General features: G+C 45.5%; 1 protein-coding gene across 1 annotated transcript; it reads left to right on the top strand.

Annotated features, from left to right (window-relative positions):
* The first annotated feature begins 22 nt into the window (after positions 1–22).
* Positions 23–8949, top strand: LAX1 (lymphocyte transmembrane adaptor 1). The gene is given in 7 exon segments (XM_073217116.1): positions 23–161; positions 483–676; positions 3118–3227; positions 3601–3711; positions 4231–4316; positions 6088–6880; positions 6883–8949. Coding segments are annotated over 6 exon segments (1305 nt in total). The 5' UTR covers positions 23–161; positions 483–587; the 3' UTR covers positions 6999–8949.
* The last annotated feature ends 6760 nt before the right edge of the window (positions 8950–15709 follow it).

Genomic DNA, 15709 nt, shown 5'->3' with positions numbered 1-15709 from the left:
GGCTGGGGGAAGGTGAGCTGCCCAAGCTCTCCGCAGCTTCCCCCTCTGTGCCCCTCACGCTTCCACCAGCAGGCAGAGACCGCAGCACCTCCCTGAGCCGCCTCGCCTGGGGAGCACCAGCGGGATGAGCGCCCCCGCCCGCAGTGGGCTGGCGCGTCCAGGTAGAGCGGACTTCTTGCTCTGTATCTGGGTCAGCTCGGCTGACATTTCAGGGGTAGAGGGGAGGAGGTAGGGAGTTTGTTGGGGAAAAGACAGTTCTAGAGAGGCTAAGGAGAGGCTCTAGAAAGGAAGAAATAAAAAACAATAGGCTTCTTTTTGTGAGCGACTTTGGTGAACAAAGATTTAAGAAGAAAAAGTTGTGCATTAGTGGGTGTTTGGAAGACTGGAAACCAGGAGGATTTCTGTCACTCTCGCCTAACAAAGCTGTGTTAAACCACACAGGGTTATACATAAAACACAAATTTTGCCTTTTCTCCTGGCAGGCAGCAACGTAGGAAGAGCCAGGACCGCAGATCTGCTGGCTAGTTGATGATGACTAAGAGGGAAGCTCAGAAGGAGAAGCTGAAGCCCGAGAGGTCCCTGTGACAATGGCTGTCACAGACCCAGCCACTTCTGAAATCCAAGGGAGTGCCTGGAAGGCCAGCACGCTGCAGAAAACCCTCAGCACCCTGGACAGGTGAGTGGCTCAGGGTGGTGAGCTCCACCCTCCCCTGATGTGGACAGAGGGCCCTGGTCTACCCTGGGAGGCTTCTACCCCAGCCTTGCTACCACCCTTCACAAATAGGCTCAGGTCCACTGAGACCACCAGGCTCTAGCCTCAGAGAAGGTTGCTCGGGGCTATTGAGAGGAAAGGAAGAGGCATGGAGGAAGAACAGGGGCTGTTGGGGAAGGAGAAAAACTGGGCTAACACAGGACTTCCTTAGAGCTGGTCGTGGGCCGGGCTGGTGTCCCACCTCTCAGAGGCCCTGACTGCGGTCTTCCGTCTTTCCTGTCTCAGGCTCCAACAATCACAATACTCAAAAATAACCTCAGTCCCATCATGAGCAAAACAAAAGGCCTACTTTTTCCAATGATATGTTTTTAAGTCCTAAAAGCTTGCCATGAATGAGACTGTAATCATAGACATGATAAGGATATGTCTAAAATATAAAATTGCACAGAGCTAATCATGGATATAAATTTTACCACTAAAACTTCCAAGATCATACTAAAAAAATAAACAAAAGTCCATCTGCAGTTGAAACTTTAGGAGCATGACAAGGTATAAATTCCAGCGCTATGATAACAGCACAACTCAACAATAATAAACTTAAAATCACTGTAGTTTAGGAAAACAAATGTCATAACCGACAAACGCAGGTCATTTGCATGCGGACGGGTATCGATGGGGAATGAAGTGTCAGGACCTTTCAGCCACACCCACCCAGAAAAACCTCTGATACTTGTTTCTTTGTTTATTAAGTCACTCATTTATCAATATTCATCAGATTCTTACTAAGTATCAGACACCATTCTGGGCACCAGGTGAATAGTATGAATAAGTCCATAACCTCCTGGAGATTATAGTCAAGTGGGAGAGTCAGATATAAACAGATGAAAAAGCGAACATACAATATAATGTCAATCAGCCCTTGGTGCTATGAAGAAAAAACAGAGCAAAGTAACAGGACTGAGAGTAATCAGGTCTGGCCAGAGAGGAGCTGTCGGAGGAGGTGACATTTCAAAGAGACTGAGCTGTGCAGACACCTGGGAGAAGGAGAGGCTGGCCTGAGACAGGACTGTGTTTTGCATGGACAAGGAAGAGCAAGGAGTCCTGGTCAAAGTCAGAGGAAAGGTGGTGGGAAATGAGGTCAGAAGGTAGGCAGAGGTCAGAACAGAAGGTGCCGTGTAGGGATAATGGATGTCATCCCAAGTGTAATGGGACGCCGTAGAGGGTTGCAAGCAGAGAAGCGTAGATCTGACTTGCTGTTTAGAGGATCATGCTGGCTCATGTGTGAAGATAGCATGTTAGGGCCAAGAGTGAAAGCAAGGGGACCCATTAGAGAGGTGCTTGCAAAGGTCCCTGGGGAAAACACGGTGGCTTGTCCCGGGGTGGTGGCAGTGGAGAAGCAGGAGGTGACTGGCTTTGGTATAGACGCTCGGGCTTGAGCAGACGGAATCTGCTGGTTGACTGGAAGTAGGGCCTGAAAGAAAGATCAGTCAAGGATGGTTCCAAGGTTTTCGACCAAGCTCTAGATGGTAGGGATGCCAGAGGGGAAGCAGGCTTATGGGGGGAGAACAGGAGTTCTGTTGTAGACATATTTGGTTTGAGATGGCTACTAGGTATCCTAGCAGGAATGTCCAGTATAAAGGTAGATAGACAAACCTAGAACTCAGGAGGACGGAACCTTCCCTGGTAGATGACCTGGGCTCTAATATTTGGCGGTAGCAGGTATCCTATGATTCCTGCTGTAATCTCAATTGGCTGCTTCCTGTTGCAGCAGGCAAAGAGGAAGAGAAACTCCAGCCCTGCCAGGGAATCGCAAACAGCACAGAACTTGCTCAGTGCATTTGCGGCAGTTCACAGAACAGCAGAGCCGTGGAGCCCAGCTCCACAAGCTGGTGCTGTGGGTCCCACAAGCTGGGCGCTATCACGGAGCCACTCCCTACGTGAAAGTTGTGGAATCCTATCTTTTGCAAAAGACCAGAAGTCCAGGAGAGGGGACCAAGCGGAAGCAGGGCCAGGTAGACTTGACTTTGCAAGGTCAGAGGGACAATGTGGTCCAGCGGAAAGAGCACAGATCTAGACTCACATGCCATCTTTGCTCCTTCCTACCTTGTGATCTTTGATATCTTACTCTACCTTTCTGAGTTGAATCTCAGGTTTCTTGGCCACAGCAAGAGACAGGTTTGTTGTAAAGATTAAATAAGATTCACATGCAAACCCACAGCATCCCACAGGCATTCAAAGGGGTAGATCCCTTCTCCCATGTCCAATTTCCCAGCCCAGCTTGGCTTCCTTCCACCCCACCTGGCTCCTGTTCCAAATCCCCGGGCTTTCACTCCTGAAGCGAGCCTGTTCTCCAACCCTGACCCACCCTCCTACTGCTGGGCCATGGCCCGTGGTTTTCCTCGCAGAGATCAAGACCAGGGCAGCAGCAACTTTGCTGGGTTTGCGGGACTTCTCGCCATCCTCCTCATCATCGTGATTTTCTGCATCCTGTGGAACTGGAATAAATGGAAGAAGTGTGAGTCCCTGTTTGTCCATTATTGAGACACACCACCAGGACCAATAACCTAGACTGGCATGCAAAACCCAGCCTATTCCCCAGCCTAAACTATTGCACCGGGAAGTCCTCTGCTCTTATCTGACCCACGAGCCGTTGTCTTGTTCAAGATCCCAAGCCGAGGCCCCAAAAGGCTCTCAGCTGACTGGAGTTCCGTCCCGGAAGTCATTACTCCGGTGCTCCTGTGCCCCTGTTTCCTCCTCCTGTCCACTGAGTCCCGTATTCTTCTATCTCAGGGTTGGGAATATTTCCAGGGACCGTCTCATCCCCAAGAGTTTCCACATTTTGCGCCGCTGGTTCCAGCCACAACCCCTCCTCTCTGATTGCCTTGCAGGGCGCGTTCCCTACTTGCGAGTCACCAACATGCCACTGCTGACTCTGCCTAGACCCAGGCAACAAGCCAAAAATATTTATGACCTCTTGCCCCAGAGGCGAGAAGAGCTGGGTAGGTCTTTCTTTCTAATTCATGGAGTCCAGATGTACCAAACTTCTGCCCCCAGCACGCACCTCTCACCACCCAGAGGCAACTTACTCTCAACCTTCAGACCTTTCTGCCCCCGAGAGCACGGAGAGATGAGACTGACAGACTGCAGGAGCAGCGCCAGTGGGCGCCCAGACAGGGGAGCAGGGGGTCACCTGGTTTGGGGATTGTGTTTCTTCTTGATGTTAAGTTAGCAGAGGACAGATGGGCGGGTCTCAGGATGGACAAGATGGACAGAAGGACAGCATGGCCTCCAGCGTGACAGGCAAGGAGGCCTCGCTCCAGAGCCTCCTTCCCAGACTCCCAGCCCTCTGGTGAGGAGGGTTCCAGGTCTCGGCACACCATCCCTGTTAGCTTGGACCCTCTCACCACAGATAGCAGACACCATAGAGACCCACTTCCTCCCCTGCGTGGAGAATGTTCAGGCTGAAGCACTTAGAGGGCTGGCTAACAAGTTTCAGGGATTGTTCTCTGTCTTTTCAGAGAGACATCAGTCAAGGAGTATCCGTGTTTTCAGTACTGAAAGCCTCCTTTCCAGAAATTCTGACAGCCCTCCTTCTGAATATATGGTAAGGCTCAAGTGAAATGGCAAGCCCCCTGGGAGAAATGACGCATCTCTGACACAAAAACAGAGGCACGAGGGTTCAGGTCTTGGACCTTGTTTTACTGCAAACAACATGTCCTTTGGCAACGGCCCTGTGGCCCTGTCCATAAATCAGGAAAACTAGTCTCAGGACCTCTCTACTGCCCAAGGAGGAAGACACAGAAAGATAGAAGCAAAGGGTTGGGATTTTAAGAAAGGCACCAGGGCAGATGCGCTCAAGGACATGATGTTAGAACTGAAATGGATTCACGATAATGGCTCATCCAAGTGCATACTGTCCCTGTCACAGCAATCAGCCCAGGAGGGTATACAGATTTTCCAGTGATGCGGTTGGCATAAACGCTCTTCCTGCCCTCCTTTAGGAATCGCTCCTGGGGCCTGTGTCAAGTTGTTTCAATTATCCTCACCAGTAGAACTATTCGTAAGTCACTGAGCACTGTAGCTGGCAGAGACAGGATTTGATCAAGTGGGGGATATCCTTCGAGGTTGCAAGGGGAACATTGCAATGAGTAACAGTAACCCCGTGTGTCTTATGATCTGGCTCTGAAGGCAGCTCCTAAGGAGGAGCCCCACAGCAGTGTGGGGCAAAGGCCCCAGGGATAGAAGAGGGACTGCTTTGAAGCTTAGGATATGCTTATTTCCATAGATACGTCCTCAGTTGCTTGGATAAAAATCGGTTCGGGGTTTTGTGGTCATCTCGGTAAATGCAGTCCTGCCACAGCCTTTGATTCTATTGGTATCCGGCCTCTCAGTGCCTGGAGGTTTAGGCGCCATGACCACACAGCCACTCCGTGTTGCCACCTTTGTTTCCCCACCCCATATGCCCCATCCTCGGGCTCTGCTCCTGCTTCTAAGACTTCCTGGGGCAGCAAGTCTGAGTAGCTGGTAAAGGGCAGGAGGCAATCCGTTGGCAAGGCTAGGTCCAGCTCCTGGGTGGGCCCTGAGGGGTGTCTGTGTTTAAAGCTTAGGTCCTGAACTGACATAAGCCCACAGATATGTTTGCCTTGGACTCTGCAGTGTTCGCAGAACATTTTGAGCCAATCGCCAATTTAAAAATCTAAAAGATTTCACATTAAAGTCTGGATATCCGGCTTTTCTTGAAAATTCAGAAGTTCTGGAAACATCAGACCAGCTTCCTTAAATGGCCATTATCAGCTGAGTCTGTGCATCAGCTGCCCCTTTATGTCATAATGACAAACATTTTTTAGTGTTTTCCATGTACCTGGAGCTATGCTAAACACTTTACATGTAGTAATCTATTTATTCCTCACAAAAACTTTATGATGTAGGTATTATCCCCATTTTATTTTCCTAACTCAGAAAGCTGTGGCATAAAGAGATGGGTAACTTGCCCAAACTCGGCCTAGAGTGGTGAAGCTGGGGTTTGTACTCTCAGCCTGAACCTAGATCCCTACCTTCAGCCATGGTGCTAGGTTGCCTCTCAATGTGCTTTGAGGGGGCAGACTCTCTCCAGTTTATAATAAATCCCCCTCATTCCCCATTGAACCCCCACATTGTAGCCAAAAATAGTTGCAATTTATTATCACATTTACAACATTGCTTTAAACTCCAGCCCACTTCACTCGTACCTACCTACCTACCATCTAAAGCCTTAGACATTTCTCCAAGGTGGAGAACAGAGCGAACTGTCAGACAGCATCACTGGGCAGGGGAAGAAAGGCTTTGTCCCAATTTCTGTCTCCATCCTGCCACTGGCTTTCTCTTCTTGTTCATAGCCTTCCCAAGCAAGGAGTGCCCTCCGGATGCACAGAGCCCATACTCATGCCATGGACTACACGGTGGGCATCTATAACAATGCCGTGGGGCCTCAGCTGTGTGGGAGCTTCACTCCCTCAGCACTCTATGCCAATGTCAGAGCAACCAGAGACTGCCCAAGTATTTCTTCAGAGGATTCGAGAGATTACATCAATGTTCCCACAGCAGAAGAGATTGCCAAGACTCTAGCTTCTACCACCAGCTCCCCTGGGAGTCTCTTTGTCCTACCAAGTGCCCAGGAGTCAGAGTTTACTGAGGAAAAGGACAAAGATGCTGGGGATTCCAATGACTGCACCTGTTTTTGGTCTCCAGAAACCAGGAGCAATGATCCACTAAGTGATGGGGAAGGTTCTCAGACCTCAAATGACTATGTCAACATGGCAGGGTTGGATATTGAGGACACCCAGGAGAAACAGCCCTGTGTGGCTTTTCCATGCTGCAGAGATTATGAGAATGTCCCATCAGCAGATCCCAATGGGAGCTGGCCACAGGCAGAGGGAGAAAGGACATCCTCAAACACAGATCATGTTGAGGGCAGGACAGAAGGTCCAGGGACCCGTATCCAGGTTGTCTTGCGATCAGGGAGCCACCTGGCTTTAGGGGATTCTGTGGCCCACCAGCTCTCTGCACAGAGTGGAAACAGTCAGATGAAACATGGAGAAGAGATGTCAAAGGAGGACTCTAATGATTATGAGAACATGCTAACTGCCAAGTTAGGAGGCAGGGACTCAGGGGCAGGACTCAGAGAGCAGGGGCAGACACACAGCTCCTTCCAGAAGAACTGAGACCCAGCCACCCAGCTGGAAAACCACAGGAAGTAGTCTGTCCTTCCATATCCATGGCCATTACAGGGTCTACTGCAGACCCTTGACCATTACTGTATTTCAGTGAATTCATTTGGGTAGGCCAAAATTAGGCAGAGATGAGTAGGGTTCTAAGACACTCACAAAAGCTGTGGTACATGACTCTCTGCAGTTGTCAAAACACAAAAATTACACAGCATAGAGTGTCTTTCATTGTATGCAAAATTTTAAACACAAATCAGCGGTCAAGGGAACTGATGATGGAATGCATGTTGGGAAAAGTAATCTAACTGTATTACAAATATATGACATAACCTCATTGAAGGAGACAGCGGTGGCCTAATTTACTTTGGAAAACAATGTCTTTACTTGAAACTGTAAGATAAAGACACAAAGAACTGTGCACAAACACTGCACTCTAGTTGGAAAATTTGTTTCTCACAGGATAGCCACATATCTCATAGATTAGCAATTCTGAAACTACTTTAAATGTATACTAGGGATGAACAAGTAAGTAAATATATTATAGGCAAGGAAAGGCAGGTTTCTTAGTGCCAGAGAAAGAGGTGACAAATAAGCAAATAGGAAAGTCTACAGTGAACTCTGTGGTGCTGGATTAGAGCGGGAGTCGTATTTTGAACCATGTTAATTTTAATATATATGAATAGATACAAAAATAAATATACATATATGTGTACACATAGGCTGGTATACATACCTTTCCTAGTTCTGTCCACTAGAAAACCTAGAAATGATGACACCTGGTAGCAATGAACACACTTAGCACTCAGATCTTGGTTTCTAAATATCACTTTCCAATAAAAGGAACCAGAGCTCTTTCAAGAAATGGCTGGTTTTAGGATTGGGGCAGGGATAACACAGGATGAGCTTGACCATCTTGTAGAAAAGAAGAGAAAGAGAGGGGGACAGGGAAAGAAAAGATGAGGGCATATCAAAAGGCGCCAACTGGAAGGGCCCCCAAAGGCAAAGCTAGAATAATTTAAGCAATAAAAATAAATAATTATGATATAAATTTATAAAAAACAAAATAAATATCTTTACCATTGGTCAAATAAATAAAATGAAGGAAAGGGATAAGTCTTCCTTACAGATGAATTCCAAATGATAAATGTAAGAGATGAGGGGGAAAATAAATCATTATTAAGAAACCACAGAACAATTGCTGTGGGCAAGTCCTGATGAATGTTAAAATTAATGGGTGATGCTTGAAGGAGAAATAAGATAGTTGCTTAGCCTCAGAGAATCTCCCCCACCTAAATATTTATTCATAATTGTAGTTTTAACACATGTTCAAAACAAGTTATTTGATACATCCGCTGGAACTTAAATCCCCTGAATTTAGTGACTTCTAACAAACAGAATGTGGAAAGGGAGGAAGAATAAATTTAGAGCGGAGAAACTTGGCAGATACCACTTTACCCAAATGCTCATGGTTAACTCACCAGTAAAAAGTTACGTTGCTATATGATCAAGGATGGGTACTCCACCTCGGTGGTATTCTTCCCCCAAATCCACAACCTCATTTGTGTCATGAGAAAAAAAAAAAACCAAAAAAAAATACAGAAAACCCAAATTGTATGACATTCTACAAATACCTGCCTGGAATTCTTAAAAGTGTTAAAATCATGAAAGATAAGGAAAGACTGAGAAACAGTCACAGATTGGAGGACTCTAAAGGGACATGAGGACTACATACAGCCTGGTAGCTTCAACTGAACCCTGGCACGGAAAAAGGACATGAGTAGGAAAAAAATGGTAAAGTTCAAAAACTCCATATTTTAGCTAGTAGTATTATCTCAGTGTTAGTTTCTTAGTTTTGGTAAACATATTGTGGTTATGCACCATGTTAACATTAGGGGAAGCTGGGTGAAGGGTCTACAGAAACCCCGTTACTCTCTTTGTAACTCTTCTGTAAATCGTTTCAAAATAAAAAATAACTTTAAAGCACGGATAAAGGTGGGAGTGAAGCCATCCAGGCTCATCTCACTTAAACAAGGACACCTGTCTTTGTTCCTTCTTCAAAATCGATATAACACGGGGCACATGCAAGTGTAATCATTCTGGGTATTTGTGTGCTTTCCCCATTGTTTTAACATAGATGCTGAGTCTCCCCTGTCAATCTGCGTCATTTTGCCTGCTAGGAAATATACCTCAGTCCTTTGTGTTTACCCTGTCTCACACCAGGCCCAGGATAAAGGCAGGTTATTGATAATCGATGATTGGTGATGGGGTTTCAGTGCACATACTTATACCATAAAATGGTGAGAGAGGTTTTTCTCTGTTATTCAGGAATCCAGGCAAAGGCCTAGAGCTGAGTACCGAAGGTGTAAAACATGCTACATTCTGAGTTCTAAGTGCCACCAGCTATTAGGGGTCAATGAACCCCTATCAGGGCTTATTGAGAGCAGGAAAATTCATCCTGCCATATACTGCTCTCCACCGTATCATGTTCCTGCTCCACAGGAGAGGATGGAGAGGTAATTGAAGCTCGCCTTGAGGACTGTGCTGGTCAGGAAGAGATTCTTCCTCCTTCATTGCCCCCATCCCTGGGGGTGGTAATCATGTCCTACAGGGTGCCTGATGCCCCAAGAAAATGAGAAAGAAGAAACTGTTGTCAGAACTGAGAGAGAGGGGCTGTGAAGTAGCTGGGCCACCCACTGTTGGGCATGCCAACTACAATAGGAGTGTGGCCAGGACCATCTAGGTGGTACCACCTCATCAAGGAACCAGGCAAAGTTTCTCTAGGGTGAAGCTGTGAGGTGTAGGCCATCTGAGGTGGCCTCCAAGCACTTGGATGGCTGCTGTAGACTGAGCTTTTGTGTTCCCCCAAAATTCATTATGTTGAAACTTAATTCCCAATGCAATAGTATTTTAAGGTGGGGCCTTTAGTAGGTGATTAGGTCATGAGAGTGGGGCTCTCATGAATGGGATTAGTGCCCTTATAAAAGGGACCCCAGGGAGCCCCTTGCCCCATCTACCACATGAGGACACAGCAAGAAGAGGGCCATCTGTGAACCAGGATAGAGGTCTCACCAGACACCAAATCTTTGAGTGCCTGGATCTTGAATTTCCCAGTCTCCAGAACTGTGAAAAATAAATGTTTGTTGTTGAAGTCACCCAGTCTGTGGTATTTTGTTACAGCAGCCCAAACAGATGACGATGTGGGATAAAAGGAGATTGTTGCAGGAGCTAGTCCTCAGGCGTCTAGTACAATATTGTGGGTAGATTTCTTTAAGCCTCTCAGATGCACCAGATAAGTGACTAGCATTTAAATTCCCGCCACACAGAGAACACCGTATCTGGTCCATATGATGGCAAGCAGGGTTATCTAGAGAAGCAATGACAAGCACTGAGATATTTGGCAAACTCAGACAAGTAAGGAGAGGTTTATATCAGATGTGAGAAAGAAGATTCAAACAGAACTGAATTTTACATACTAGCATAAGAGAATCCCCTTAAACCAAGAGGAGAATTGAAAAACCACGGAATCAAAATAAGAACTTGTTGAGAGAGCCACACCACCCTGTAAGAACGGCAGGTTCAACTCACCACAGCTAGAGGGCATGTCCTATTGAAAAAAGCCAGCTTAGGTGTACACCCCAATGAATTGGACACCTTAGTAAGCCAGTTACACTTATACACATTCTTGCAAATTGAGAATGTTGATAAATTGTAGATTGTCTCATATTAGGTAAACCTCCCTGTTTATTTCTTGTTCTGAGAATTTTTACAAAATGAATGGACAGAAGACTTTTAAAATTATGTCTTTCCCTTTATAGTTTTATTTTTTCACATTGGTTGCCAGGACATGTTGAGCTAAACTGAATGCCCAGTTGCAGTAATTGTCTCATCTCATAGGTCTGATAAAGCAAAATATAAGGAAAGTTTTCCAAGATCAGGTAAGAAACTATAAAGATAACTAATCCCTTCTGATTTCCTTGCTAACTAAATGGAGTGAGTTAATTATTCAAACTTGTGTCATATTGACTGTGAGCTCGTTCAGGAACACTGTTTAGCAAGAAATACAGGGGTCTGTGAAATCCTCCCTCCCTCTTTATAATTCACCCTCTAACGGTGAGCAGAAGACAAGCTTTTGCTGTCTCCTCGTTGCCTCCTCCCCTAGTATCTTCTTGCTGCTTTGTGATGGCTTCTGGTTTTCCTGTGGTCTGAGAGCCTCTATTAACTTGCAAATACTTCCAGAAATGCTGAATCACACCGGTCAATAAGTCACTGTCGCTGAAAGAAGGCAATGGTGTTCTAAGAAACACAAACAAACCTGTCATATCTTTTGTTATTTCTGTTATTTCCTTGTATTAGTTAACCACTTAAGCTGAAAATAATGACATAGTAAGAAAGGGAACATAGAGTAACACAGTTTCTCCTTTCAGTCTTCCATAAGTTGAAGGTGGAGTGTGTAGATAGAATGTGTGTGCATCAAGAAGTGAGTTAACAATTCTGATCAATTCCTATGTATGGGGGTTTCCCCACACGGCCAAACAATTCTCTGCTACCAGCTGGGTGTCCTGCGATTCAACTCAATTCTGCACTACTTACCTGGAAATAGCGTCAGATCCCACAAGTTAAGGGCTCAGTTCCACAAGACTGTCTTCCACTTCAGATGCCAATCACAAGCCCAGGTTGTTGCTGTGTTTCTGACCAACTACTATAATAAATCTGAGATTTGATTACTTTACTAGAGCAGCTCACAGGACTCAGAAAATCAGTTTACTACTAGGTTGCAGATTTATTGCCGAGTGTTAAGGATTTGAATCAATAGCCAGATGAAGAGATACATAGAAAAGTTCCAGAGGAACTTTTATTCTCCCAATGAGCAGGCTCTGGTTTACCAAGCTGGGAACTCTCTGAACCCTGTCCTTTGGGTTTTTATGGAGATTACATTACACAGGCATGACTGACTAATCACTGGCCATTGGTGATCGACTCAACCGCCAGCCTTCTCCTTTCCCTGGAGAGTAAGTGCTTCCCTCAGTTCTGTGAACTGCTCTAGTAAACTAAGCGAACCTAAGGAGGAGCACGTTGGAACCCCCAATCTGTAGCTGGTCAGAAGTATAGGTAACAAAACAGCCTGGGCTTGCAACTGGCCTCCGAAGGGGCAGGTTAGGATGGGGGTGGACACAGCAGTCTTGTAGGACTGAGCACCTAACCTGTGGAATCTGGTAGAGTGTCAGAATTGATTTGCATTCTCAGACATCCTGCTGGTGTCTAAGAATTGCTTGGTATTATATGTGAGGGAACCTCCCCTCTTCAGCACACACACACACACACACACACACACACACACACACACACACACACACACACACACAGGAACTGGTCTCAGAATATCCATCCACAGCTCTCTAGTCACATGGTTGATTCGGTTGATCCTCAAGGCATCCAGCCCTCATCTTCAGGTGTGGTCCAAAGTTCACCATTAATATAGCAAAAGGTACTTTGTCACTTTCAGGATATAGGAAATGACAAGGGTTTCAGCAGCTCTGTGCCAGAAATGAGGACAAAGACTGAACACATAGTTCTTATTATAAATCATACTATCACAGGAGTAAAAACAGTTGAGTTTGTTTTGTGAAGTATTTCCACTGTTCCGGTAAGAACAAAATACAATTGATTCTTGCTACTCATAGGAGTTATGGTCTAGACACTCATCACAAACTCTGGATCAGCAAATACTGCTACTGAGGGAAATACAGAGTTAGATTCTGTTAAAAAGAAAAACAAAGCCCAACAGGGAGTCACTTAGGCCAACTTAGCAAACTGCAGCTAATGCCGCACCGAATTGCAGTTTCAGTCTCTCCCAGGGGTGGAATTTTAACCCAAACAGTTTGGAACTTCCTAGTGAGGTCATCTGCAGTAGACCCCCTGCTCCTTCAAAGGGGGGGGACCATCCCCAACCTCTTCTTTGGCTAATAACTTAGTGCCCCACCCTTCCTCCTATAAAAGCTTTCCATTCTACATGTCTCCTTGGAGCGTTTCTCCACTTGCTAATGGGATGCTGCCCAATTCATGAGTCATTAGTAAAACCAATTAGCTCCTCAAATTTACTTGATTGAATTTTGTTTTTTAACAATCCCTGCAGGCTTCTAGTCACAACATTTTCACCAGCTGATCCACACATAACCTTGTCTTCTTGAGTATTTCTATTTAAAGACACCTTATTTAACACATGTTGATTCATTAACATTGGGACTGTTAAAAAGCAAAATTCCACCGAGTAAATTTGAAGGTCTTATTGATTTTATTCAACCACTCACAAATGGGCAGCATCAAACGGAAGGGAGTTCCAAGTGGCGGTGCAAAATGTAAGGTTTCTAAAGGCAGAAAGGGGGTTGGTGATGAGGAAGTCAGAGAAAAAGAAAGGATGATGTCAGGAGAGGTCCCCTCCCTTTGGGGGAAGGGCATGCGTCTATATGATCACCTCCCTATTGCTGATCAGGTCATTCCAGATTGACTGGCTAAAGGTCACATTCCTGGGAGTGGCTGAAATGGTAATTAAGTCTTGGTTTGCTGTTGCGGGGGGCAAGTGACTCCATTTGAGGCCTGTTCCTTTTTTAACAGAACGCAACAGCAGCTACAGTATAACGCATGCCTGAATGAGGCTTATCTAGCTCACCCAGCCTCTCCATAAAGCCCATCACAGCCTCCTTGCCTTTCAAACACTAGACAGCCCTTAGGCCCTACACTTGGGGGTCATTTGAAATAGTGAAGTCACCAACAAAAAGCATGAAAGGGAAAAAAATGTGGCACTAAATAGACCACAAAAAAGGTAATTGTTTACAGTTTGAGGGCTGAAATGAGAAAGAAGAACTTCACCTATACTCAACCCTTGGTGGGAACAGTGGGTATTTGCTGATGCAGAATTTTCCTGCTCTGCCATGTGCCTGTCCATGAATGATCAATAGTGCCAAGAGAACTGATTAGGGGGGTATAAATAAATTTTAGTAAGTAAGCAAATTCACCAATACAGAACCTACAAATAAGGAGGATCGAAGGATCGACAGTATGGATGCAAGTCCAGCTACAAAGTGAAAACGGGGTAATTTTGGTGACACTGCATGTGAGTTAAATGCTGATATATTTGCATTTGAAGCTGGCATTGTGCAATACAAAGTAAATGGTTACATTTGTACTAATAATTTAAAGTTTTAACTTTTCTTTATTTAGAATGTCATTAAATTGTAAGTGAAAAACACCATGACAAGTCAAGAAAGAGACTAGAAGGAAGGAAAAAGCATTATATTTTAGCACCCCTAACAGCACCTTTCTCCTAATTTTTGGACAAAGGGCCTCACATTTTCATTTTGTACTGGGCCCCATAATTCAGAAAGCTGGCCCCGCTCCCATGGGCCTCCCTGCCCTGCCCTAAGGTCTACATGTTTCCGCGAATCTCTCCATGGGGATATGCAACATTCTACCTCCCCCTGCAGTGGTGGAGAACATCCCCCTTCTCTCGTGCCCCCTCAGTCCCCCACTCTCCCTGACACCGTGCTCAAGTCTCATCTTGCAGTCTTGAATGTCAGCCTGGATAAACAGTAAATAGCCAGACCCACATGTGCTAGCAGACTCCTCTGAGACAGGTCCCAGTCCAAATGTCAAATGGACAACTTTTCCATCCATGTGTCCTTTTTGCTACTCAATCAGCACAAGATGTGGACATCTGGCTGCTTCCTTCAATTAGTCAATCTGTTCAAGTAAGAAATTCTGAAAAGAGACATGGGAAAAATTTTTTTATAATCTCAGAGTAGTAAAGGTCTTTCTGAACAGGAACCCAAACCTAGAAAGATACGTTTTAAAAGTTTGAATTATTTGACCGCTGTAGTAGTTTTTGATTGCCAAGGACTCAGTGGCTCAAAACAACATACATTTGTTATCTCACAGTTCTGGAAGTTAGAAGTCTGAAATAGGTCTCGCAGGCCTAAAACCAAGGTGTGGGCAGGGCTGTATTTCTTTAGGCGGCTCCAGGGGAGAACCTGCCTGCTGACTTTTCCAGTTTCTAGAGGCTGCCGCCCCGCATGGCTGACTGCCGCTCCCTCCATTTGTAGAACACACTCTCCAGCCTCTGTTTCTGCTGTGACATCTTCACTCTCTCGTATCCTTATAAGACCCTTGTAATTACATGGGTTTTACCCACCCAGGTAATCCAGGCTAATCCCTGAATCTCCAAATTCTAGACACAGCCAGCAAAGTCCTTTTTACTTTATAAGGTAATATTCACAGTTTCCAGGGATTAAGACATCTTTGGGAGGGGGCATTATTTCGTCTACTACAACTGCACAACAGATTGGTATCTCTGATGAACAGATGCACCTGATAATATCTAAAGCCCTGTTATGAAATTCAGAGAAGTAAAGAGGTATGTGCATACACAGGTGCACCCCCTCCCACGCACACACACACACACATCTGGGTTTCAAAAGAAGAAATGACAGAGCAGGAAGAGGGCTGCTAGGCGTGACACATTGGCTGGTTTCCTGATAAACTGATTTAGATTATGTACCAGATATGGTATTCATTTAGGGGCAGTGTTTCCTTTCCTGGAAGTCACAGCAAACTTCAAAGCAGAAGGCAGCCATCTAGAGCCACAGATGCCCTGGGAGATAACAGGCAAACATATCAGGGGAGGTCTCCAGTTGACTAAATTTACACAAGATCCCTAGATAAATTGCACTCAAATTCTGAGAACCCTGAGGGAAGCTTGGGTTTGTCCCAGGAGTCCTGGAGAACTTTGACTCACAGTAAG

This window comes from Manis javanica, chromosome 11 (assembly GCF_040802235.1).
Source record: "Manis javanica isolate MJ-LG chromosome 11, MJ_LKY, whole genome shotgun sequence".
NCBI lineage: Eukaryota > Metazoa > Chordata > Mammalia > Pholidota > Manidae > Manis > Manis javanica.
This window is presented reverse-complemented; position numbering and strand designations above follow the sequence as displayed.